The sequence below is a fragment of the Centropristis striata genome, chromosome 16 (genome assembly GCF_030273125.1).
Source record: "Centropristis striata isolate RG_2023a ecotype Rhode Island chromosome 16, C.striata_1.0, whole genome shotgun sequence".
Taxonomy (NCBI): Eukaryota; Metazoa; Chordata; class Actinopteri; order Perciformes; family Serranidae; genus Centropristis; species Centropristis striata.
This window is the reverse complement of record NC_081532.1, coordinates 4,720,996-4,748,509: the sequence shown is the minus strand read 5'-3', so window position 1 is coordinate 4,748,509 and position 27,514 is coordinate 4,720,996. Positions and strand designations below refer to the sequence as shown.

General features: G+C 39.1%; 1 protein-coding gene across 2 annotated transcripts in view; it reads right to left on the bottom strand.

Moving 5' to 3' along the window:
- cdin1 (CDAN1 interacting nuclease 1) overlaps positions 1-27,514 on the bottom strand; it is an 81,177-nt gene that overhangs the window by 40,571 nt on the left and 13,092 nt on the right. For both annotated transcript variants that reach the window (XM_059354070.1, XM_059354071.1), the window contains exons 2-10: positions 25,726-25,771; positions 23,403-23,467; positions 22,491-22,551; positions 17,378-17,450; positions 8,174-8,253; positions 7,743-7,792; positions 5,323-5,390; positions 2,917-2,982; positions 2,166-2,271 (exon numbers count right to left, since the gene is read on the bottom strand). In XM_059354070.1, coding sequence (XP_059210053.1) covers positions 2,166-2,271; positions 2,917-2,982; positions 5,323-5,390; positions 7,743-7,792; positions 8,174-8,253; positions 17,378-17,450; positions 22,491-22,551; positions 23,403-23,467; positions 25,726-25,771 — 615 coding nt within the window. The remainder of the gene's footprint in view (positions 1-2,165; positions 2,272-2,916; positions 2,983-5,322; positions 5,391-7,742; positions 7,793-8,173; positions 8,254-17,377; positions 17,451-22,490; positions 22,552-23,402; positions 23,468-25,725; positions 25,772-27,514) is intronic.

Below are 27,514 nucleotides of genomic sequence, written 5' to 3'. Positions count from 1 at the left end.
ATATTTTGAATGGATATTGATTTTATCGGTTAAAGCCTAATATAAATAAGTATTTTATCTAATCTGTATGTATTAGATACTACATGCATCTAATCACTGATAACCAGACAATAAAAGGATTATTTTAGGTTTAGGCAAAAATGCACATAAAACATGAAAACTCATTCCTGATAAACAGCCTCTCTCCTGTGTTGTGGTCTCAATAAATCCAGGAATCTGATTCTGATGTGGTACTGCACACGCACCAAGCAAACAAAAACAAAGAGAGAAAGCGGGAGTCCGGCTGTGCCCGGGGTCTGGAACCTCCTGGCGCTCCAGCACCATGTCACAACATGTCAGCTGGCCGTCACGGCTGAGGGGGGCCGGGGCCGCAGCGGGGCCAATGGAGGCAGTGTGGGCGACTTTTCAACTTGGTGTCTGGAACCCCGCGCCAAGGGAGCCAGGGCTGTGAAGACCATGTGTGAATGACCCCTATACTCTTCTTTTTAAATTAGGTCCAGATAACATTGAGTATAGTGCTAGATTCTTGGATTTCAGCTGATAGCAGATATTTTTGTTGCCATTCAATGGGTGAAGAGTTCATTTATTTATATCGCTGGGACACCATAGGCCACGTTTAGCATTTACACTATCAAACGATTGATCAAATAAATAAGAGCATAACTGCATCACCCCCTAGACTTATATTTTCACAGTGATGAGAAAAAAAGAAAATAAAGGTATTGTTCTCGGTTTGTAGACTGTGTAAAGATAATCCAGATCAAAATGCTTCCTACAACGACAATGAAACCATTTAAATTTTATGGCCATTGTTCATTTATATATTTTCATTTATATATTCAAATATATATTTTATACAGTCAATGTTTGTACCCCTTTTTTGACCAAGGCAGTTCCAGGGTTTGTTCTGAGCCGTTGCCTAATCTTGAACCAGTTCCTTGCTTTTCGACTGCTAAAGAACCGGCTCTGAGCCACGAAAAACTGGTTTCAGAGTGTCACCAACTCTTTGCTGGTCTTAAACCACAAACCACGCATGTCAGGGGTTATCGTGACCAACAAGACCAACTAAAATAAAATGTGTTTCATTCATTTCATTTTATTTGTTTAACTGCAATCGGATTGATACGGGCTAGCATTAGCGGGCTAGTTAGCGGGCTAGTTAGCGGGCTAGCGCTAGCGGGCTAGTTAGCGAGCTAATTAGCGGGCTAGTTAGGGGGATGGGGTCATCCCTGTGTTCCCCGGGATCTATGTTCCTTGGGTCCTATGTTCCCCGGGTTAGGGTTATGGTTAGGGTTAGCCTGTAGGCCTACATAGCCCTATTTGCCATGGAATTTGGCAGTAATCGTGGAAAAAGTAACAGACCGGGGAACATAGGACCCTATTTAGGAAAAGCGGGGGAAAAGGGTCCTATGTTCCCCAGTCTGTTACTAAAGAGGGGAACATAGGACCCGGGGAACATAGACACGCTCCCGTTAGCGGGCTAGCGTTAGCTTACAATAAAGCCTAACATTACTATCTTGGTGTTAATAACAATGTAATCACCGTCCATAGCATTCAAGATGAGCAGAACCAATGTGGGTGATGAGAACGTAGGGTCTTAAAGCTATGAGCAACATCTGTAAAGAGACAAAGTAGTCTGCAGTTGTTGTTATTATAGTCGTGGAGAGCATAGACGTTTCGAGTATTATAGCTTTGAGACACACACATTCATACACATACGCACAGCTCAGGTCCCCCAGGGTCAGACCACAAGGGCCCGTTCCTGTCCAGAGGTTCTCATGACAACAGATGCAGCGGATTAATCACCCATTTCCCAGCTTCCCTTCCAAAACAATGTGTGTACTCGGGAAAACAATCAAGCTCACAGGCAGACCCTTCAGACTGTAAAAGGCTCCAGTGACAGGAGTGGATGTGGAAGTGGTGTGATGTACAGATGCACCAGATGGAAGTAGTGTGGGCTCAGTGCGGCCTATGCCAGGGAGGAAGTGGTTAGCGTTGTTCGACAGAGATATGAGCTGCCTTTGTAATACTGAGAAAAGCTGATTGTGGTTTGTGGTGAAAAAGGAGAAGTTATAAACAATACGCAAACTGGGAAAATAGCAGTTGCGGCATTATATTGTTAATTTAGATAAGAAAAGAGGTGAGAATATGAAGAGATGACTCACCTGTTCCAGTAGCTCCAGAACTGTTCGTTGAGATAGGTACGATGGCTGTGGTCGTCTCCGAAAGAGGCTTTGCTCTCAATCCAGTGTACAATGTGTCCCTCCACGGCTTTATCAGAAACAGAAAAACAGAGCAACCCTCAGAAATCCAGTGACAAGAAAGCCACACAAGCAAGATCCACAAGGGACAAGTGACATATTCTTGGATTTTTTCCCCCTGTCATTCACACAAATCAAATGAAATCTGGCGTTAACATGACAATGTTTTGACAACTGCATAATCCTCTTTGAAACAAGGTAGCTATAGGTTAACAGGCAGTCATTTCACATAAAATATTGTTGTGTATGTAAATCAGGGATGGGCAACTGAAATGCTGGAGGGGGCCAGAAGTTTTCATCGACACTATACCACAGGGCCACATATAGGACCGTGCACTTAACCAGATATGATGAAACTGCAATTTTAAATATGTTTACAGTGCAGTAACTTAACATATTTAATGCTCAAATGCATGTATAACAGTATAAATAGGAATACAAAAGGTTTGAAGCAAATAAAAAATAACCACTTACTGTGATTTCTTTTTTTTTTCTTTTTTCTTTTTCTTTTTTCTAATTTTGTGCATTTTTACACCGCACTTTTAAGATTTCATGCTCAAATGCATGTAGTTGTACTGAGGGCCACTTCAAGTGAGGTAGCGGGCCGTATATGGCCCCCGGGCCTCCAGTTACCCACCCCGATGTAAATACTAACCAATGGGAACCTCCAGGATGATATCGGGTGTTTTGTCATAGCCCATAGCTCTCAGTTGGTTTTCATCTGCGGGAGACAAAGTGCAGAATTTTTTTACATCTGACTCTTCACTAAATTAGTTCTATTGCATCAATTACAGGCATGTAACCTCGCAGCTTCTATCAAGGTGCTGGTAACAAAACCCCTTTAGTGTTAGCAAAGCAGAAGAAACAACAGCAGAGGACAGTGAACACAGTAAAACCATTAACTACATCTGACACATATTCGCTGTGGTTGCACAAAAACCCGTAAAAACCCAGTTACAGAGCTGCTCTCCGGGTTGCAGTTTGGCAGAGCTTTATAAAATATACAGCAAGGGGACAAGGTTGGCATTATAGCCTCTGTAAGCCTGACCCCTGCCTGCACGGGCCGCAGCCATTGTCCTTGACTTCTGGTGCGCTTCGGCCATTATCCCTACAACACCTGATTTCTCCATTAAATCTCAGGCTGACCAGGTCATTCAGTTCCAAGGGCCTGCCTCTTTGTCTCCAGCCAAGCTCAACTAATGGGGCATGGAAGGGAATTGAGGAGAGATGGAGGGTGGCGGTGTCAGCGGTGGTGAGGAGGAAGCATCAGCCAAAGGGGGGAGAAAGAGAGCTGGCTGAGGTCAGAGAGGCCGGTGGTACAAAGGGGCATCCTGGGTGTGGTAATGTGGGTGTCCATGTGTATGTAGTGGGCCTCTTCATACCTACTGGGCTGTTGACATTGTCATGGTGGCTCTGATCGCCTTTTTACATCACCTTTGATTAAAATTAATGGGCCATCCCTGCTGTTGGGTAGCTTATTTCCAATCCATTTATCAGATGGGGTGAGGCTGCCTCTGTGGCCCTTGTGCCGCCCCGAAACTCTGACAGTTTTAGAACAGTCCTCCGCACGGCTCTAGAGAAAGGTCAGCACTCCAGGTTCAAATAAATGATATGGTCTTAATGACAGTGGGAATGACTTTTATCCTTCATCACTCATCTGACCTAGGGGATGGTGATGGGATGGGGGGTGATGGGAGGAAGGGAGGGTTAAAAATTCTCTTTGACAATTTCACACCTGGACACTCTGCCTTGATTTAATATTGTCGGAACAAGATAATGGTTAGGGCTACGTATCGGGACTCGATACCTTTGAGGTATTGAAACTTCACCTGTTAAACAATACCTACATTTGATCATTTATGTACCCAGATCTAGAAACTCTTTTTTTTTGGAGACTCTTGTGTGGTTTTGATCGCAGCCAATCACCGCAAGCGTTCTTCAATGTGATACAATGTGTGATTGGCCCTCCATTGCAGCAACTATAACACATGGAATTGCCAGTTCATCGTGCAATATATTTGTGAAAAAAATATTTTTAATGGGGAGGAGTGGTGTTGGCATTTTACACAACTGATCTGAACTTTTCCTGCTCCACTTCTGTTTGTAAATTGCCGGAGAAGTAAACATAAAGACCGAACGTGGACTTGGAGCAATAAACCAGGGAGGAACAGGTGAATGTCGAGAGAAAACTAACATTCCCAGCACGGCAATTCACACACAGGTATGGTGCATTCAATAGCGTCAGAACTGCTACTATGTGTTCAAGAGCAACAGACATATGAAAACGTACTAAATGGAACTTAGTTCAATAAACAAGTTAACGAAACATTAACAGTGTGGGCTTTCCAACAACAACAAATCTGTTTAATCATTTGAAGAAGTAACACCAAAGTGATTATGCGGAAAGCATGAAAATGAGTATGCACATGTAGCATTAGCAGTTCAGCCACTACTAGCGGAATTTATCTCTAGTTTCTCAAACTTGCAGTTTAAAAACAATATAAAAAAACGTGGCAATAATCGAGATCGGACAATATGAAAAAAATGTATTGTATCACCCAGCCCTAGTTGGAATCGGTATATATTTTTCAAATAATACTCCATAGTTGTGTTAGCAAGTACAACAGCGTTAAGAGTACTAACATATAATTGGTTAAAATATTAAAAACTATAACACCGTACAAAGAGCTTTTTTTTTCTTAACATTGAATCCCCTAAACTACCTACTGGAGAAAAAATGACAACAGCATAATATTCATGTGCATGTAAACGGAGACTGGCCTTTTTCCTTTTTATTTAAGAAAACAAACAAAAAAACAGCAACCCAAGAAGATCAAACATTAAAACCCACCTTTAAAGCTTTTATTCTATAAATATTCATTGGTGAAAAGCATCCAAGGATATTTGATAACAGCTCCTTGCTGTTAGCAAATCAATAACAGATAACATCAACTGCATCAGTCATGTACAGGTCCTCTTTTACTAAGCTTACAAGAAAGGCTACACTGTAATGACCAGACTGACTTTAGAAATGTGGTGAGAAGGAGGAGAGATGGCTTACCTAGAAAGGAAAGGTTCCTCTCCTTCAGTTTGTCACAGAGCAGCACCTCATGCTCTTGGCCAATAGCGCTGAGAAAAAGGAAGTCAAGGATTCCAACATATAGAAACAGCAGTATTATACATGGCTGCTAAAACAACTAAATGTTTAGGTAGTATGGTCTCAGTGGGGGCATTCACAAGACACTAAATAAACATTTGAAAAGTAATATCTATGATAGGGCGATACATATCATGGTACAGGGTTTATGATTCAATGTATTGGGATACTGTAAGCAAATCGATATAAATGGCGATTTTTTTTTATAAAAATGTAATTGTATGTATGAAAAACACACAATCAGTGGTGGAATGTATACAAATACATTTACTAAAGTCATGTACTTAAGTACAAATTTGAGGCAATTGTACTTAACTTCAGTATTTCCATATATGTAACTTTATACTTCTACTCCACTACATTTGGAGGCAAATATTGTAGTTTTTGCTCCATTACATTCAGCTGCCAGCTTTAGTTACTTTCTAGGTTGCGATTTAACATGAAAAACATGATAAATTTTAAGTGATTAGACACTAAAAATGAAACCTCATAACAAGTAGTTAAAATTTGGCCTACATTGAGAAATAAAAATGCTGCTTACATAAATGCATCAATAATAATAATACAATAACATATTTAGAATATATAAAACAATCTGAGTTGGTCCAATTTTGCATAATGAGTACTTTTACTTTTGATCCTAGAGTACAATTTGATGCTGATACTTTTGTACTTTTACTTAAGTAAGTTTTAAAATCCAGGATTTTAACTTGTAATGGAGTCATTTCACAGTGTAGTATTAGTACTTTTACTTAAGTAAACAATCTGAATACTTCTTCCACCACTGCATAAAATCTAAGTTATAAAAAATGTTCATTTTTAAGCATTGTGCACATCCGAAATCTAAGAGAAAACAGTAAAGTTGCACACAAAAAAGTTACCAGTAAAATTAGTTAAGTGCACATACGTGAGGTGATGTAAGCTCAGCTGTGCATGTGTATGCTTGACATCAGTTGAAGTTAAGAGCATGCTTTTCTCCACTATTGGCTTACTATGCAAAGTGAAAGCCACTTCTCTTTTTTTCCGATGTACGGAGAGCGAGAGCCCAATCAGAGTCTTCAGGTCAACCTTAATCTGCTTTCACAACAAATCTCCAAAGTGCATTACCTAAATGAGGAAGAAACAAATGCCAATTTGGCAAAATGCATAGCGCGCCTGCACAGGCTGCTCCGCTCATTCCTCTAAAATCTTTGAAGAAAAATGCTTTTAGGATAAATGCCATTTTGCATCAGGATGCAAGCCGCTTGATGCCGCACAAAGGAAAACCTGCATTCACAGAGGCCGGATATCATATGCAAAACTTGTTTTTCTCCCGAGAGAGAAAAGTTCCTCCTCCATTATACTGCCCTCAACAAACACTAATCTCTCAAAATGGATTCTAATTAATACATATACATCACAAATGCATTAAAAAGCCTCTCATGTGAGGATGGAGCTCTTTCAGATCACATAGTAGCTGGGCGGTTATAATGAACTCTCTGTGGCGGAGTAACTGACTCTAAGTTGACAATGACGAGAGGACGGGCAAAGAAAGGTAAAAAGGGGGGACGTGGAAGGAGGGCAGGGTGGGACAGGCTTGACTGGCTACGAACAGAACAACGCAGCCCCACCACCGCACACCAAAGCTTGGAGAGACACAATAACATACAGATGTACCCATGTACACCCATTCAAATAAGTCTCCTCCCCCAGGAAATAGTTGGTCTGCTACCCAGCTGCTTGTCCCTAAATAGCCTGGACCCCAATTCTGCCCCTTTAGTCAAGGCCTGTTAGATAAGGAGGGGTATTTGTAGTTGGCCAAATAAAAAAGGGGAAGGAAAACACTGCAAATATGAGCAGTGCAATTGAATAACTAGTAAATAAAACTGAAAATGAATAGCTCATGTTGGACAGATGTGCCCAGAACTCTCCATGGTGCTGAAATAATCATCAGAATTAAATATAAACAATTAATTAAAACAATCTGCATGTTTTTCTGTAATTAATATAAAAATAACTTATCATCTGGGTTGAATAAAATCCAAAACAAAAGCACACATTAACCACCACAAGGCTTGTGACTGATCTTTTTTTTTTTCTATCATAGAACATTGGGTCTGATCCACTGTGTGCACATGGAGATGCATTTAGATCAGCCAATGCTCTCCTCCTCCTTTTCCCTCCATCGCCTTCCAGCCGCTGCACCGGTGATAGTGGGATGGCAGGCAGGATGAAACACTTCCTCTGTGAAGCAGAACTTTTATGTCAGGTGAAGCCAGACACATCTCATCCCCTTCAATAGCTCCTCGTCAATTTCAGGCTTAAAATTTTATGGGATAGGATACTGTTTGATGCAGTCTACCAGCGGTCCATAACAGCAGTCATTTATTGTGCACTGAAAAGAGGGGGAAGAAATATTATGGCGTGCGAAAAAGGGTGGGTGGGTGGAAAGGGAGGTGAAGGGAGAGGAAGCCCCGTACAGTGCTGGGAAAGGAGAAAACACAGGAGATGCTGGCAGATTGGCAGGCATGACCGCCGGCTCTCACGTGACCTCATCAGCAAACATGAGCGGCTGATGCCGTCTGTCAGCCAGGTGGTACAATAACACTTAAGAAACTCGCTATACCTAAACTGGAGGTTTGTTGCATGGAAAAAAGCAGCAAAAAATATCAAATTTAATAGTAAAATTTTAAAAAATATATAGAATTCTATGACATAAAAAAAAAATAATATTTATTATATTATTTAAGGGTTAAATTTAATTATCAGGACTCACCTGGTAGACGTTTTTGGCCAAAATCGGGTCCGGAATTAACGACGGCTCCTTGAGCATGCTGTTGAGGACTGTTTTAGAGGCTGAGGACAAGACAGGAAGACCAGAGAGAGAGAGAAACAATTACAAAAAAAACATAAATATTAGTATGAAAATTGCATCAGACAATATAGCTCACCTAAGCTACAAATATTAAAAAAATATTCTAATTGCTGCTTTAAATTGAGAGCAAACAGTGATAATATACAGACAAAAGACAGGCTTGACACGCTGTAATTCACCATGCCACTGTTAGTGCAGTATTTCCACACTAGTCCATTAGATGGCTGCTTGGTGTCTATACAGATTTTCTATAGATAAATGTTTCAGTCCACAGCACAGGAGCCCCATGTAGTTTATCTATGTTATGAACGCTGACTATTCTGCATCTCTCATCCCCATTCTTGCTCTACTAACATTATAAATCAGAAAGGAAAGCCGGCTGGATTGATTCGCTGGTAATGCAACAGCAAAAAATTCCTTAAATCATTTCTTAAAAAGATTTGGATTAAATGGATTGTATCATTGTGTGACGAAATGGTTGAGGCACGCCATTTTAGTGATACATGGTCCTGACAGACTTGCAGCATTGCAGACAATACAAGGAATGTTTCTATTCACATTTCAGGCATGGATGGTGCCTGTACCAACACTGCACAGAGATCTCCAAGCTCATCTAATAAACTGTGTGTGCACAGTATAGAAGTGTTAACAACCACACGGCTTATTTGAAGATTTATAAAAATGGATAAAAAAAAAAGGGGAGTTTAAAAAATCCCCAAATGTAAAAAAGGATCATTTGGAGAGGACGTGGGTGCACATTTACAAACGCTGACTGGATCATTTAGCGTCTCTTAAATTAATTTCACTAATAGAAATGCATTCAGAGGAACATTTAGAAAGCCCTAACACCCCTGTCTTACCCTTTGCGTCTGTGTCATTGGTTTTATTCCCTGAGAAAACTATCAGAGAGAGTACAAACAGTGCTGTGATCCCTCATCTACCTTATGATGAAATAAAGAGGGAGGAGGATGGAAGAAGAACAAAGCCCATTCAGCACTCCCTCCTCTCTTTCTCTTTCTCCTTCTTTGTCTCCATCTTTCTCTGCCACCTCTTTTTTTTTCTTTTTTTTTTCTCCTACTACCTCCTCTCTGTTTCAGTCTCTCCCAGCCACAGTACTCCCCCAGCCCACCCCATAACCTCACACTCCCTCTTAGAGCTGCAAGGCACAGGGCTGTGCTTTATTTCTTTGCTCATTTTTCTCGGAGATTGGTACCTTCACACGCAGATCCATACCATGCTCCTGTGCAGCACGGGCGGCGGTGAAGAAAGAGGGTTATATTTTCCCCTTGAGTTAGGACACCTCATGACAAATGATAATGGATAATCAATAAAGCGGGAAATATGAGGCAGCAAACTTTATGAAGCCAGGAGACATATTACTCCCCAACAACACTGGTTTCCCTTAACAAAGTCACTACTCGACTGTGCCTAATAATCTGAAGGAAAATCAAAGGACCCGCAACCACATCAGCAATATTGGCAACTTATTCCACTTTAATGGCATTTTGATTGATTTTTCCCCTCTTCCTAATGGTCGTTTTATAGATTTGACGCTGCTTCTGCAAAACAGTAGTGTGTAATAAACCTCCCCGAAGGCAAACGGCAGCCATTAAAGCTCTTGTCTTACTAGCGCTCATAATTGGGGGTTGACCACCGCCACATTTTGGTCTCTCACATAACACACACAAACACACACTTCCACAGACTAGGCTTTCCTCTCTCTCCTAGTCTCTTGCAGCCCTTTGATATTTTTGGTAGATGGCCATAATAAGTGATAGGATCCCTTCCTCCTGCTCTTTTTGAGCGATGGGGTTAAAAATAGCCATAAAGAGGTGACCTTGGCGCTGACATTGTGGAATTTCAGCCAAGCATTGACCTGATGAAAATGGAAGGCCAGCCCGCTAATAAATCAGGATGCTTTTAAAATGAGTTTACCCTAATGCTCATTCATCACGGGCTGTAATGCCATTTGCAGGCCCAGGATTCGCTGCTGTGCACAAACACAGCAGTAAATAACAACAGGGCCCTTGCATCCCTCGCATCGTTGCAGCCTCCAACATCAGCATACATTTATTAAAGACGCCCCCGCCTTGCACGGCAGCACTCCTCTATGACACCCTGAGCTCCTCTCCCATCCTCACACACACACACACACACATACACACATACGCCATGCTCTTTAAATACACACACTCAAGGCACACACAGACGCACACATAAAATACGTGCAGGGAAAATAAAAAGCATAATCTGAAGAACACCAGACACAGAGAACAAAGCCCTGCAGCACGACTTTGCACCTTGTAAACATTCGCCAAATTTACTGTAATTGTCCCATGTTGGTATAAATTCTGACTAAGGCACCATATCACACCGTCAACATCTGAACAGAAAAGAACAGAGAAGAGGAGAATAATAGATGTGAAACGCTACTACGCCTCCATTGGGATTTGCTAAAGAAAACAAGCAGTGTAAACAAATCACAAGCCTGTTTTCATATGCAACTCCAAAACAAGATAAACTATATAAAGCAAGGTAACGGCAACATAACCTTGGCTTGATTTCTTATTGCGTTCTCGTGTCATTTGTAACTACTCTTCCTTTCTCCACGAGGGTGAAAAAGTCATTATCTCAAACACAAAAAAATGTTGAGAAACCTCATTAGATAGCAACATTTGTTGAGGGAGGACCATAATAAACAATAACGGATGACGATTGTTATTGCCCCTGACACTGATGAGCTCCTCTGCAAGTTTGTTTATTAATTAAAAAACCCACTTTTTTTCCCCGGGTGGGGGGTGCTTATCCATTTCCTCTATAAGCCCACACACCCCCCCCCTCACACTCCCCATGCACAAGCCATTGAGCTGTGGAGGGGCACTCGTTCATCAAACTTCATGGAGCAAGGGAGAGACAGGTCCTGATAATGTGCGCCGCTAAAGCTGATTTTCCATGATGAATCTCGGAGCATATAAATTGGCTAATATCTGAAAACATTTACAGATACTAGAGGAATTGACTACTTGTGGGACATGATGGATGAGGCTCTGCGACGCTGGCCGACAGCTCTGCAAATCTCTGCGGCTGCCTAAAGCCCTCATTTGATTTTCCAATTTACTCCTTTTAAATTTATCCTCCCGTATTGAAAAAAACAGAAGATGGGAAAGAGAGAGAGCGATAGAGAGAGAGAGAGAGTGGGAGATGAGAGGAAAAAAATGTGTTTTTTTTTTTTTTTAAGTATCTGTGGTGGTGTGTAGGTGCTAGTTGATGATATGAGGTGGTATCTCCTGTGCAGGAGGAGCCCAGTCCCTGAAGAGGTTACTGGGGCAGAACTGATCTGCTTCCACCTGATTCTCCCTGATAGCGGTGAGATGAGACTCTACATTTCAGTGTGTGTGTGTGTGTGTGTGTGTGTGTGTGTGTGTGTGGCTGTAGTAATAGTAGATCTGGGGAGGCTCTGCTATGGAGAGAGGCTTCCCAGGTCAGGCCATTAGACTGTGGCAGAGGCTGACTGGAGCTTCTCTGCTGAAAAGGAGTAATTAGTATACTTGTCAAGTGAAGTGCCACGCTGCTGCTTACCTCCCTTGCACCCACCCCTTGCATGCATACACACACACACCGAACACACACACACACACACATGCACAGAAACACTCATCCTGCCTTTGCCTCCTTACTCCCTCCCTTCCTGCTAATGAAGTGCCCTTGCTCTCATTATTTGAAAAAAAAAACCAGGCTGCATATACATAGCAGCTCCACCACAGTGGAGAGGTGAGAGAGAGAAGAGAGGAGCACTTGAAGACAAGAGAGGAGGAACCATAACAATCACAGTGGATACCAAAGTTGAGATTTTACTGGATAGAACATAATACAATATTCAGTTATCAACACGTAAGATCTGCGAAACGCTGGAGCTATTATGAATTCTGTCAAGGAAACCAAAGGATCATAGTAGACGCTAACATTCTCACAGTGTTAACATCAAACACGGGACATTTATAACCTTGCGTACAAGGCTTCTGTAAAGGAATGTGACAATAAATCTTAAAGGCGGTCGAATCACATAGTTACAAAACATGGAGCAGCAATCTAATCTGGAGCTGGGCCTTGGGAAAATGGAAAAGGTCAAATAGCTAGCAAAATTGCCTTCTCAAAAAAAGTATGTCTAAATCTAGAGGCACATCAACTCCTGTCAAAGGAGGAATAGAGAGAAAGATGAACAGATAGAAAGAGGGGGAGAGAAAGAGCAGGAGCTCCCCCAATGTGAGGCAATAAGAGGTAGAATCTACCAACATGGAGTTGGGATGACAACATGGCTGTTGACAATATAACGGTATTATTTACAGAATTAATCAGTGGGCTGAGACATACTGTGAAGATTTAATCCAGTTTATGATATCTGTCTATTTGAAAAAAAAAAAAATCTTGTCAACGTAAATGTTTTAAACAGTTCGGAAATATGATTTTTGTTGCAGTACAGTTAGTACACCAGTTATGTTATTATTTTGATTTGTGACTTGCATTTCAGTGATAATAGTTTAGTTATCACATTTAAAATAATTCCAGCAAACATTTGCTTGTTTGAACTTCTAAATGTGAATTTTTTTCCTATCTTTTTTTATTTTATTTCATATAATATTAAAGTGGATCACTTAGGTTTGATTCAATTAAATCTAACTTTATTGCCATTATCGTTTAGCAATCCTGTCATTCCAATATTAAAACTAAGACAAAAAAAAGCTGTAAAAAATGTAAATAATATTTAAAAATCGTCTAAAATAACAGTGAAAATGTATAATATAATTATTCATTTCGTAAATTATAATGTACATTTTTAAAAGGCTATTTGAGTGTTTGAATTAGCAATTAAATGACCTCAAAATATGTATTTGCCTTAGTCATTTTTTATGTGGTATTGTCATCAATTTGCAATTTAAAAAAAAATTCATCATCATAAATAACAGCATTTATGATTTAACTTTGCATTTTATAAATTACAATGTACAGCTTTATAACAAATTTCAACGCAGAAAAAACCCAATTCAATGACCTCAAAATATGGATTTTTCTTTTCTTTAATTTGTGTTTCTGTGTTATTGCCATCAATTTCTGTGACATAAACTTAATTGGCACATTTATGCGCCCTATTTGGGACATTAGTCCACAACCCTGAGAGGAATTCTGGCATTTACATTGAAGCTAGCTCAGCCGGTCCACAATACTGTGTTTTTTTTCCTAAAAAAAAAAAAGTGCAGGTTCCTTAAGATGTGACCTTAAAATAGTGAATATAAACAGTGCAAAAGTGCACATGTGACCTTTCCTCCTTACTGCCCAGTCTGTTTTCATGAGACAAGGAGCATTATGGATGTTGATATTATATTCAATACGTGATAAAACTGCTTTGAATGTATTGATTTATTTACAAGCGCCACCAGATAGTCTTTCATTCTGCTTGACTGATGCTCTCTCCAATACTTCTGCTGCAAGAGGGGGGGGGTTGTTGTTGGTGTTGTGATGTTGAGGTGTTGTGGTGGTGTGTGTTGCTAGTAGGTGGGGAGGGGAGAGGAGGTGGTGGTGGGGGGGAGGCAACAACAAGCGAGCAAAACAAAACAAGGAAGGGACAGAAAACAATTTAAAACTGTGTATTGATCCAGCACTAGTGATTGTACATATATTCCACAGTCCCAAAGGCCCCATTCCTGTGTCTCTTAAATGCAAAGGGACAGAGAAGGAGAATAAAAAAAACGATGGTGCAAGGCAAAGGCAAGCCACTCACCCAGTTGGGGGTAATGTCCCTTATATAGAAGTCTATTGATCTTTGCAATGTGCCTGCCTGCCCTCCCTCTGGAGTCCGACAAAAACACACAAATACACACACATGCACACTGGAGCGCAGTCTGGGGCTGGAGGGGGGCATGACGGATATACCTGACAATAGCACTGAACCAACCTGTTAGCTAATTGCCAGCAAAGACAATTATCCTTGCATTGTTTAATAATGGAAACACATTACTGGAGTCTAATATACACACAGGGAGATTGGACGGTTTGACCGTGCGCTCCATGTGGACAGCCATTCATTTGCAAAGGCCAAACAGGTCATGAGAGGATTGCAGAGGAGCTCTGTCAAAACAGAAGTCACCCTCACAGCAAATGACTTCACAGCTGGCAGCAGTGGCTAGGTGCAGAATAATGACATCATCATTTGAAAATGTGTCTTTCATGCATAGAGTGTAGAAAATAATGGACAGCCACTCTGTGGTGTCACTCACTGGTTTGTGGGCTCCCATTTTGGCCGACGCCATCTAGGATTTTTGGAGCCAGAAGTGATTAGAAGTAACCATATCTAGATGAGAGGGGAGCAATAACCCTAATGCTAGCCCAGAGATATGTTAGCACGGAGCTAATGCTAATGCTAATTTCCTCTGGTGAAAAACATGTTTAAAAACCACAAAATATATATATATACTGACAGGAAAAACTGAACATTCGAATCCTTAGAGTGTATTTTAGTACAACCAAACACTTAAGAAGACAATTTTAGGCTACCAAATTGCTACAACTAACTTTCTCCCCCTTCATAGTCAAAGCCACCTAGCCCTTAATGATGGAGCAAGGAGCTAATGCTAATGCTAATGCTAATTTCCTCTGGTGAAAAACATGTTTAAAAACCAAAATATATATATATATATATATACATACTGAAAAAACTGAACATTCGGCTCCTTAGAGTGTATTTTAGTACAAGTAAACACTTAAGAAGACAATTTTAGGTTGCCAAATTGCTACAATTAACTTTTATGAACGGAAAACACATTGAAATAGCAACAGCAACAGCTAGAACTATACTGTGAATACTGGTGTTACTTGTCAACATACGGCTCCCCCTTCATAGTCAAAGCCACCTAGACCTCAATTATGGAGCACTGAGCTAATGCTAATGCTAAATTCCTCTGGTGAATATCATGTTTAAAACCACAAATACATATATATACTTAGTGGCAAAACTGAACATTTAACTCCTTAGAGTGAATTTTAGTACAACCAAACACTGAAGAAGATAATTTTAGGCTACCAAATTGCTACAATTAACTTTCATGAACTGAAAACACATTGAAATAGCAACAGCTGTGGCTACGTCTATACTGTGAATAATGGTGTTACTTGTCAACATATGGTTCCCTTTTCATAGTCAAAGCCAACTAGCCCTCAATTATGCATAACTTTAAGCCTTAATATGATTAAAATTACTGAGATATATGAACATTTTGCCCATATAAAGTTAAATGCTATATAAACTGGAAAAATAGCTTTGGAGATCAAAACCATTTTTAAAACCTGGCTGTAAACATAATTTATTTCTGCTTAAAGTTGGACATTTTAACATGAGGGTCTACGGGGATTGGCTTGATTTGGCGTTAGCCTCAAGTGGCCATTTGAGGAACTACAGTTTTTGGCACTTGTATTTAAAAAGGATGTAGGAGTCAAACTATTTTACCAGACAAAACAGTAGATATTAATCTTATCTAAATCAGATAAATGTGTAGGCTTAGTTAAGCTGATTTGGTTTTATGATTATCCTGTAAAAGCCATCTTACTTCTGTGAAATCACTTTCTACAAGCAGAGGGACCAGAACCATGATATCAATCGCTAGCCTGCAAACACTGAGATACATTATGGTTACAAGACTGTTTTAAAATTAAACAATGATCATCCAGGAAGTTTCATCTGCTACAAATCTATTCTGAGCAATAATAAAAGTATGTTTTCACTGTATGGAGATGGAGGGATGCAGCGTGCTATTATGTGAGACGGAGTGCTTCTCCTGGATGAATGCCCTGTTCTACAAGCTGCTCAGACTAGTATTTTGACAGGCAGTGGATAACGGTGGGTCCAAAGCAATCACATCTCTGACTTTGACAAATGGCTGTGCTGTGGCGAAGTTGAAAATAACACACATCCACTTTAATCTCTTTCTTGATTAAATTGGAATCACGTCTTTTTGACATCATGCGATTCACTCTCAAAGCACTGACTACTGCACAGACACACACACAATCTCCTTAGGATAGGCCCATTAAAATGTTATGGAAGTGTGTTTGCAGGCTATATTTGGAGTTCTTGAGAAAAAGGTTTTTTGCATGAATTAAAAAAAAAAAAGTCACATAAAAAAAAGGTTTCACTGCAAATTATGTCAGCATTTGTAACAGAAAATATCACACAATGATGTCACGAAAGTTCTAGAGAGGAACAAAAAAATAAAAACGCTAAACAGAATGCACGTGGACGATTATTCACACAATTTCTGGACAATCTCTTTGACGTGTTCAACAAAAATATTTGCATATAAATATTGCATTAAAATGTTATGGAAGTGTGTTTTCAGGCTATATTTGGAATTCTTGAGAAAAAGGTTTTTTGCATGAATTAAAAAAAAGTCACATAAAAAAAGGTTTAACTGCAAATTATGTCAGAATTTGTAAGAGAAAATATCACACAATGATGTCAGGAAAGTTCTAGAGAGGAACAAAAAAATAAAGACACTAAACAGAATGCACATGGACGATTATTCACACAATTTCTGGACAATCTCTTTGACGTGTTCAACAAAAATATTTGCATCTGGAATTTTGTTCTCCCGCAGCGTGTCCGTCAGCGCTACCTCGGAAAGGTTTGCTTTTTCTGCCACACTTTTCCTCAACTCAATTTCCTCAGAGGACCCAAGTAGGGACGTAGAGAGAGAAGGAGAGAAGGGAATGAGGGAAGAGGAAGGTAGATGGATGCATTGGGGGATGAAGGAGGGTGAGGAAAGAAATCAGGGGTGTTATAAATAACACTGATGAGGTGAGCTAGAATTGATCCACACTGCAGTTGAGAGGTGGGTGGTCCTCCTAGTGCTTAATTGCCAGTCATGTGCCCTGGGATGCAGCTAGTACTAAATGTGGTCTGTCTCTCATTAGGGCTTGGACAGGCTGAAAATACAGCAGCTAGAACTGGAATTGGGACTCAAAGAGAAAGGGATTCAAAAGACAAAGTGCTACAATTAAGACTGATGGGGGGAATGATAGAATGGACAGAGTGGGAAATGGAAAAGTGTTACTCACGCATTTCACCCTCCAGGCCCTGAAGGAATCTGTCCAGGATGATACGAGCCATCATTGCAGGAGACAGATCCACCTTTACATAGATTGAACAACAAAAAAAGGGAGAATTTGCCTTAATAAAAAACAGGCGTCAACGGGGAGTTAATGCTACTTCAGAACATAGGTGTAGTGGAAATGTTATTCCTCTCTGGAGAATTGCTCCATTCTGAAACCTTCAGATTAAATCCCACATATCCAGTTGGAAGTGCGAACATATTTTAAAGAGGCGAAGAATTACGGCGCTGAAATTACACGACCGGTCTACCTTTGGGCTGATGTCACATAGATAATAATGATTGTAATGGCTCTAAATGATATTATTGCGTTTCAAAACCTTGACCTAACTTTCAACAATCCCCGTGCAAATTGGTCTTTGAAAGCGTTGCTCTGCAATAACCTTTCCCACAGGAACAGGAGTTCACCAATTACACAGCCAAGCAGCTGAATTGCCTTCGCCTCTGTCAAACGGACAAGCGGAGTCTCTCATCTTGTATGAGAAAGCAGCACATACATACTATGCCCCAGCAAGACACAATGGAGAGCTTTAATCATAGGATGATCGCAAAGGCAGAACTTCAGGAACCAACAGGACACACCTGAGGGACTGTGGGAATGAGTCCTTAATAGGGAACATAGAACCTATGGCTGCAGCACTCTTTGAAGACACCTTGAGAGGTGTGCAGCGTTTTTTGTTTGAGTGCAGAGAGATGCCCTGACAGGTTAGAGAGCACAAATGACTGATACTGAAGGTGTATATCTGACCACATTCTTCCAGTGGTGGAAAGTAACCAAGTACATTTACTCAAGTATTGTACTTAACTCTATGGAGTCTTGGGCTATTTTGTCCATTTTTCCTTTTCCTTTTCATGGCTTTTCGTGTCATTTTGAGTCTTTTTTTTGTAATTTGTGTCTTTTTTTTTTGTCATTTTGTGTCTGTTGTTATGTCTTTTTTAGTTATTTTGTGTCTATTTTGTCATTTTGTGTCTACTGTGTTTTTTTGTTTGTTATTCTGTCTTCTCATTTTGTGTCTTTTTTGGTCATTCCAGAAGGTTAAGTAGAATTTTGAGGTACACTGCAAATTACTTGTTTCATACCAAGATAAAAAAAAAAACTTAGATTTAGAAGTGTTTGATAATTTATCTTGTTTTAAGAGTTAATTTCTTATTTTAAGTGTTCAACATGCTTATTTTTAGATTTAACTAGATGTAACTAAGTACATTTACTCAAGTATTGTACAGTACAGTTTATTTTACTGTAAGTAAAAGTAGAATTTTGAGGTACACTGCAAATTACTTGTTTCATACCAAGATAAAAAAAAAAACTTAGATTTAGAAGTGTTTGATAATTTATCTTGTTTTAAGAGTTAATTTCTTATTTGAAGCGTTCAACGTGCTTATTTCTAGATTTAATAAACTTAATTTAAGGAATCTTGTCAAGTGAAATTATCTGTCCATGCAGCAAGATAATTTCCCTCAGATTTAGTGTTTTTATCTTGTTTTTAGACAAGATAAAAACAGTGTACTTGCAGTGTACTTGTACTTTACTTGAGTATTTCCACTTTATGTAACTTTTTACTTCTACTTCACTACATTTCCAGGCAAATACTTACTACATATTTACTTTTTACTCCACTACATTTATCTGACAGCTTTAGTTACTTTTCAGGTTGAGATTTAACATAAAAACATGATACATTTAAAGTGATTAGACATGTATTTAATTAGACCTCATTACAGTTTATTAAGTAGTTAAAATGAGTATCTCTCTGGAAAACAGTAAAATGCTGCTTACATAAATGCATCAATAATAATAATCTAATAATATATTTAGAATATATAAAACAATCTGAGTGGGTCCATTCTGCATAACGAGTACTTTTACATTTGAATGCAGGACTTTTACCTAAGTAAGAGATCTGAATACTCCTTCCACCACTGCATTCTTCTAAGCACCATCCCTTCCCCCGCACAATATAAATAACACGACGGTGAAAGTGCATGCAATGAAAACTAAAATATTTATTTTATCATTCAGTTCAATTACCAGGCATCCTCCATACAATGTTCAGAAGCACGTTGAAGGTAAACCAAGTAAATGGAGCAAATGTATTTTCAAAAACACTTTGACTGCAATAATAAGACACATTAAGTCATTCACTGCTAAATTTCACAGCTTCTTTCAGTACGGGGGGAATTAAAACATTGCTTGAAGACAAGCCATTCCTAGCCGGCTCGTTATGAAACACAACGTTCTTGCAGCTAAAGATCATTTTTTCTCTTGTTAGCATAATTGGGGGACCAAAAGTGAATTTGCCCTCAGCCTGTAGTGAGAATGGTGCGTTTCATCTTCCCTCTGATGCTTCCTGGTAACGCTGGGAGCACAGAGGCTTCTGTCTAAACAATGTCTTTTTTACCCGCAGTAGTATTTGTTAACATCTCCATAATATTGCACTAAGAAGGCAGCTTGTAAAAAAAGGCCAAATATGTCTATAATAATTAAGAGGGTGAGCACAGAGTTTATATCTTCATTAAGACCTCTGATAGCATTTTTAACTTAGCATTAGTAGCTTGCAGCTATTGTGCAGTAGCTCCCAACACTTCTTATTTTCTCTCCCTTTCTTCTCTCCTCTCAATCCTTTTCCTCTTTGTGCTCATTGCCCTGCTCTCCATTCACACCTTTTGGATAACAAGAGAACATCAGATTCCTGGTAACCTGCATCAGGGCTGACACATGAAAAATGGCAACATTACCAACGCTGGCCCAGCCTGAATAAGGACCACCTGATTAGTTCAGGTACTTGCATCTCCCTAATTTTCATATTAATCATGAGTCTATCTCCATTCTCAAGTCAGGCCGCAGCACTTCATGAGTTTAACATGTGACTGAGGTTCACAGGAGCCTAAAATTCCTGCAGAAAACAATTATTGTTCAGTAAAACTCCGGTTTTATTAGCCCCCAAAGCTAATGGGTGTCACATACAATACAACATGGCTGCACCTGTTCTAAACCCTGTATGTTTAAGTAACCTTTACATAAAGCGCCATATAAAGCATGCAAAAAAATCCAGCAAATGTCGAGTTTAGAAGCCCCATTCATGGTAGACTTCTAGGGGCAAAAAAAGAAATCCATGAATAGTTTTCATCAGTGTTAATCATTTCCCTCTGTTGGAGATATATTGTCTCATAAAGGGATGAAACTACATCAATTAGCGGTCTGGGAGACCATGAGTGCTTGGTTTAAATGTTAAGTAGCATATTAAAATGACAGTTAAATGGTTCATAGACAGTTATCTCTGAGCTGAATTTAATCCTTTGGAGGAAAAAAAAATCATGTGTCAATTAAATGGAGAATGAATAATGGCAGTTAGCTTTGAGGTGCCACTGATGCATGTGAACTACTCTGATTTTAGATTAAGAAACCCTCAAGTCTCGTTGCCTGGTGTAAGCACCAATAAAAATTTAAATGTGCATTTAAATGTTTTAAAAGGTTACACCGCCTATTCTAACAATCAAAATAGGGGGAAACTGCAAGACTAACAATGTGATCAAATGACAGAAAAATAAGCTGTGTCTTGCTTCGAAAAATAGCCTAATAATCTAAAAAACATTTCATAAATGAGCCAATTCAATTGCTGCTGTTGCATTTTATTTACAGAGGAGAAACTGTTGCTTGATTCTTACGGAAATAATAATTTAATGACCAGGTACAAAACACCATTGGCCGCTGAGTGAATTAATTTCCTTTAAAATGCAGAAACTTGGTCATGTGAATAATTTAAGTGCTTAAAGCATGCAGCTATTTGATAAAAAGCACACAAACACCCACCACCCTCTATTTGAGTTTTGTGCCAAGCTCACATAATTATATGTATGAATACCATTTGCCACTACATCAACCAGAGTACAAATCCTACACTGACCTCTTAAAGTAAACAAGTGATGAAGCGATGGAGAGAAGAATTAACCGCTGACCCAGCCCTCACCTGTCCGCAGTTTGCGGCAACTCTGCTTGAAGTGCAATTTGGAAAATTACATAATAAAACACAAAAAGTATTTTCACATCTGCTTAATGGAGGTGAGAGCTAATTACATTAAATAATTGATAATGGAGCGGACCAATTTACCAATTTTGATAATGACTAACAGACAGGGAAAAAAAAAAAAAAAAAAAAATCAAAACTGCAGCCAACGTCTATCTATCCATTCATTTAGAGCAGGGGTGTCAAACTCAAATACACAATGGGCCAAAATTTAAAACTTGAATAAAATCGCGGGCCAACATTGAACAAATAAACCTTTTAATATATACCAAACATGTTTTGCTTTAACATTAAATATGGAACCAGCAACGCTTATAAACATACAATATATAACTAAATAGTGCAGACATGCAAAATCAAATTTAAAATAATTTACTCAAGTACTGTACAGTACAGTTTATTTTACTGTAAGTAAAAGTATAATTTTCAGGTACACTGCAAATTACTTGTTTCATACCAAGATTTAAAAAAAACAACTTAGATTTAGAAGTGTTAGATAATTTATCTTGTTTTAAGAGTTAATTCCTTATTTTAAGTGTCCAACATGCTTATTTCTAGATTTAACTAGATGTAACTCAGTACATTTACTCAAGTACTGTACAGTACAGTTTATTTTACTGTAAGTAAAAGTATAATTTTCAGGTACACTGCAAATTACTTGTTTCATACCAAGATTTAAAAAAAAAACTTAGATTTAGAAGTGTTTGATAATTTATCTTGTTTAAGAGTTAATTTCTTATTTTAAGTGTTCAACATTCTTATTTCTAGATTTAACAATCTTAATTAAAGAAATGAAATTATCTGTCCATGCAGTAAGATCATTTCCCTCAGATTCCCACATCAATGTCATTAATTTACAATAATAATATAATAATTTGGTATTGCCTCGCGGGCCAAATAAAATTACACTGCGGGCCAAATTTGGCCCGAGGGCCAGAGTTTGACACCGCTCATTTAGAGGGAAAAAAGTAAGCATCAATTGATTTTTTTTTTAAAGAGAAAGAGAGAAAAAAAACCTAAAGGTTATGCCATTACCTCATTGGCCAACTCCAGCAGGACAGGAGCAGTTGGATGTGCCTTGGCTTCACTCAGATACCTTCATTATAACAAAGAACAACAACAGCAGTGAAAAAAAAAAACCCATGGCCCACAAAGGCAGACAGAAGGGTAGAGGGGACTAGACCAGGCTAGCCAAGACATGCTAATGTCCCTGATGACTTTGCCCTAGGTGGCATATGGCAGGCTCGGTGCGGTTAAAACAGCACTGCTTGAAGGGCTTCAAATTTCCTTGAAGCCAGATGATAGTGATAGTTAGTTAACCCCTGCCGCCCAAAAAGCCTTTTTTCCCTCGCCAGCTAAAACTGCAGCTCCCCTCTGATCTTACCCAGATCTTCTGTGAGGTTTGTTGTTGTAAGTGGATTAGAAGTGCATTATCCAGGCTTGTATTCCCCAGAACAATGGCCTAATATGCTAGATAAAGGCTAATTGCAATATGCAAAAAGGGGTTTCCCCCCCTACAGCCTGTTTTTTCCTTTAATTTATCCATATTCATTGAATTACAGATAATCATCCCATCATAAGCCTGTGTAAGGCAAATGTCCAATGGCTGCTTATTTATTTATTTCCCCGCTTTCAATTTGACATGGAGAACAGAGCTTTAGCTTAGCAGGTGCAAGTGGAGGTCTGGAATGAATCCTGAGGGTGGTGATTTGTTTGGAGGAGATTATATCTGTCATGGTGGCCCACCTACTCTCTGACTTTGGCAAGTCCCTTCCTCAGTCACAGAGCGGGGAAGACAAAGAGAGCACACAAGGGTGGGAGACAGATTACACAAAAAAAAAGAAGTGAAAGAAAAATAGTGATAGAGATGAGAGGAAGATAAAGCGAGAGTGAGAGAGGGAACAAAAAAAGAACAATAAAGTAAAACAATACAAAGTAATACAGTACCTCTGGTAGTGGCTTTCAATGACATCTGGTGCATGGTGTCTGAAGAATGTTCTTTTGGTTCGTTTCTGGCACAGAGACAACAGTAATTATATTAACAGTAATAATTACTATAATAATAACAACAATAATAATAGTCCCATAACATTGACTGGCCATTATTGGCCTTTTACAGACATTTGTAACAACATGAAAACCTTTTTTTAGAGAACATATAATGCAGAAAATGATGCTTGGGGTGATTTAGAAATAGAGTTTTATTTATTCTTTATTGAAATAGTGGAGCTGATACTGAACATGTTTTACTGATGTTTATTTAGCTTTTTATTTTATTGTCATTTATTCTTTATTTTCTTTGTTTTCATTTGATATAATTTAATGTATAATCATTTTAAATATTCCAGAATAAAGTCTTCTAAATACCCTTAAAGTGACATTGGTGCACAAGCTACACAAGTCTATTTTAATTTTATCTCAAAAATTTTCTTTTCTTTCAAAAAATTTTCTTTAAGAGAGAGAAGATCCCAAAAGATAAAATAGAACTTTATTTATCACGAGGGAAATTCTGGTTCCAGTTTGCTCCAAAGTCACAAAAACAATCATAATATAGGATAATATAGGATAATATAAGGAAAAACAATGAACAAAATAGGTAACAATGACAATATATAATATAAATATGAAAATAGCAATATAAAACTAAAAAACATAAAGTGTCGATGGAGTTTTTTAACCCTCTGGGGTCTATGATTGTGCCGTCTTGATCAGATCACGTGTCAAGTTTAACAAAAAACATGCAACATTGACATTCCCAGGTCATGTAAAACCAAAGATATGATATTAAAGATAAGATAAAATAATAATGATAATATGTAATTTTACACATAGTTTGTTTTTGAAGAGTTGCAGTAAACAAAAAAAAACTAACACAAAAAACGCCTATAAACATACATGTTTTTATGAGACTTTTTTGTATAAAGTTTTATTATATTTAAATTTTACCTTTTCATATGTTCATATTTGCATCCTATGTTTACATTTTCAAGTTCCAAAACAGTTAATTGAGCGTATATTAATAACAGTTAATTGGTGTATATTGTAGTAAAAAGTATAATTTTTCAACTCTGATTTCATGATTTTTGTGTATTTTTGGGCTCAATATGTTGATAAAATCGGTTAAATCGGAAAAAATAATTATCAGATCATATAGGTGAAGAAAAAATGGATACCAAATATGGGTATAGTAAACATTTTTCATGTGGTACATGAAGGGCAAAATCAAAAATATTCAAAAATGGCCAAAATAGGCTCAGACCCCAGAGGGTTAAAGTCGCTTGAGCTCTTATAATAATAATAATAATAACCAGAAAAAATGTAGTAATTTCCATACATTTTCATGAATTCCATCTTTAAGATACAAAAGCTTTACATTTTTCCCGTCAATCTGAAGAGGAGCAGACTGGTTCAGCCCCGGCTGCTATTACAAGCTCTATTGTATATGAACGAGCGCTGGAGATCTTGGGTCACAGTAATTTAATTTCAATAACTTTGCTGGGGGTCAAAGTGTGCCAAGGCAACCTTGTTCAAACCCCCATCCGACTCTAGCCCCCTCACTCAAACCTTGTATTCATTTCCCCTTTTTCGATCAAACAATGACCCTTTTCCACATTCCACACCCTGACATTTCCATGCAATTCAATTGCCATCTTCGGAAAAGAAGCAGGAGGAGGAGGACACCGGATAAAAGAGGAAGAGCATTGGTTAAAAAACAACTTATTTAAAAACTACTACACACAGAAAATGTAATTCCGCAGAGACAGCCAGTGTGACTGACACCTGTCAGGGGGATGATAAATGACTCCATTTTCTGCCTGTGCTGCCTTCTGCCACTGGCGGCAGCGGCCATTTATCATCATCCGCTGTCAGCCGTGGAAAGCAGCAGTGACAGTGCGAGTCAGCAAACATTTAGCACACGCAGCCGCACTACACGGGGAAATTATTATTGTCAGAATAATAATGGTTTAGCATAATTTATTACAGGTCCACCAAATAAGCAGGGGCTAGATGTTATTAGACAGATGGATGGGAAGGCTTGGCAGACATCCACTGAGGCTCAGGCAGGCAAGGGCCCTCAACGTGAACGTGAGGAGGAGGAGGAGGAGGAGGGGGTGAAATAAACGGGGGGTAAGGTGGAGGGGGGGAAGGGGGGGGGGGGGCATCCTCCAAACCAATCAGAGAGCTGGCAGTTCAATTACAAAGAAATAAAGGGACATTCATCATTCAATTAGGCACCTGTCAGGGCTCACAAAGGAAGAAAACTTCTAACCTGGTACTCCAGGGAGAAGATGCTCAGAAGAGTGGACTGCGAGTGACTGGAACAAATAAAAGAAGGACAAAGTTAATTACCAGAGTGCATTGCACATAGACAAAGGGAGAGGGGGAGCTTCAAAGCTGGGGCCAGCTGCCCTGTAATCTAAAAGAACATGAAAACAAGTGTGGCAAAGTTGTTCCAGATGAACACCTCTGACAAAGGATTCCTGCCACGATGGCGTGGGGGCGGGAGAAAGGGGGAGGATGTGTGTGGTATGAGAGATGAGAAAAATATACCCCCATTTTTTTTTCTCCCCCCTTTCACTCATTCATACATACCATCTCTCTCCCATCCTCTTTCTCTCCGTTAAAAGTGCTGAAATTGTTCTTAATTGAAGTGCAGTTTCTTCTTTGCTGTTGTAAAGAACACTCACTCGTAGCCAAACTGGCAAAATTGGGGAGAAATTCATGCAAATAATTGATAGGATTCAAGCCCAAGTGCTGAGAGAAAGGGAAAAAAAACAGCATTCACTGGCAATTACACTCCCTGGTTTGCTGGATGTGTCTTTGCAAAGGGGTTGACCGCTGTGAGAGTGTGTATTTGTTTGTGTGAGTGGTGTAGCAATACACAGATAGGAGAAAGTTTTCCTGCTTCACTGTCAGAGCTGGCATATGGGCCGTTCTGGAGCCCTCCCACTGCAACTGATGGGCTTTGAAAATGGAAACTTTCACTGCAGGAAGCTTGGACTCCCAGGAGTCGGTCAATTCCATGGGTTGCCATAAGTTACATTCATCTCCAGCTCAACTCAATGTCAAACACCTGGCAGAGAGGCAAACCTGGAAAACAGGCAGCTCCAACAGGGACTCACAGCCCCCGTCGATACTCCTCCCCAACCCCCACAGCATCCTTTGGGTTGAAGATATTTAAAGCGGTGACAGATATTATTCTAATTGGATGATACATATTTCCACCCTGCATATAAATGAAAAAACACACCAATGCAGTGAATATGCATGCACACATGGACGTAAACAAACTGGTCCGTGGTGGTCTCCAGTGGGTTTGTGTCTCCATATACTGGTCTCAGTACACTTGATTGTTAAATTTAATGGACTTTTCGTTACAAGTCACCTGAGAATGGTATGTAAATACTGACGAGAAGCAGAAGCTTCCAATCGGCAATGAAATATTAAGTCTGCATACTTAGACTTCAGCATCAATCACTATAAAGCATGAAATAACCATGTGACATGTAAACAAAGGCAAAGGAATGTGAAACATTGATTTCTGTCTGGATACTCAGTCTGTGGCCATATCTTCATAAAAGCATTTCAACCACTGGAGAAGTTTAGCAGTTTGTAATGACTTACCACCAAAGGCATCATATTGGGTTCTCCAGATGCCACTTTTAACCCTTAATAGGGCACTCATTGAAATACTTGCAAATTCCAAATTTCAACCCTAGAGAATATTGGAGGATATTACATACAGCCAGAATGTGTAAAAAAAAACATATGGACCCGGGGGAGGGGGGTAATATTTTGAGAAATGAATTTACGAGATTAAAGTGGCAAATCTACTAGAAAAACATGTGCAGATTTATGAGATTTAAAGTGGTGAATCTGCGAGAAAAAGTAGCTTTTTTCACATTTTTCTCGTAAATCTGCGACTTTTTCACGCAGACTTGCCACTTTAAATCTCTTAAATCTGCGACTTTTTTCACGCAGATTTGCCACTTTAAATCTCTTAAATCTGCGACTTTTTTCCTTGTAGATTTGCCACTTTAATCTAGTAAATTTGCAAC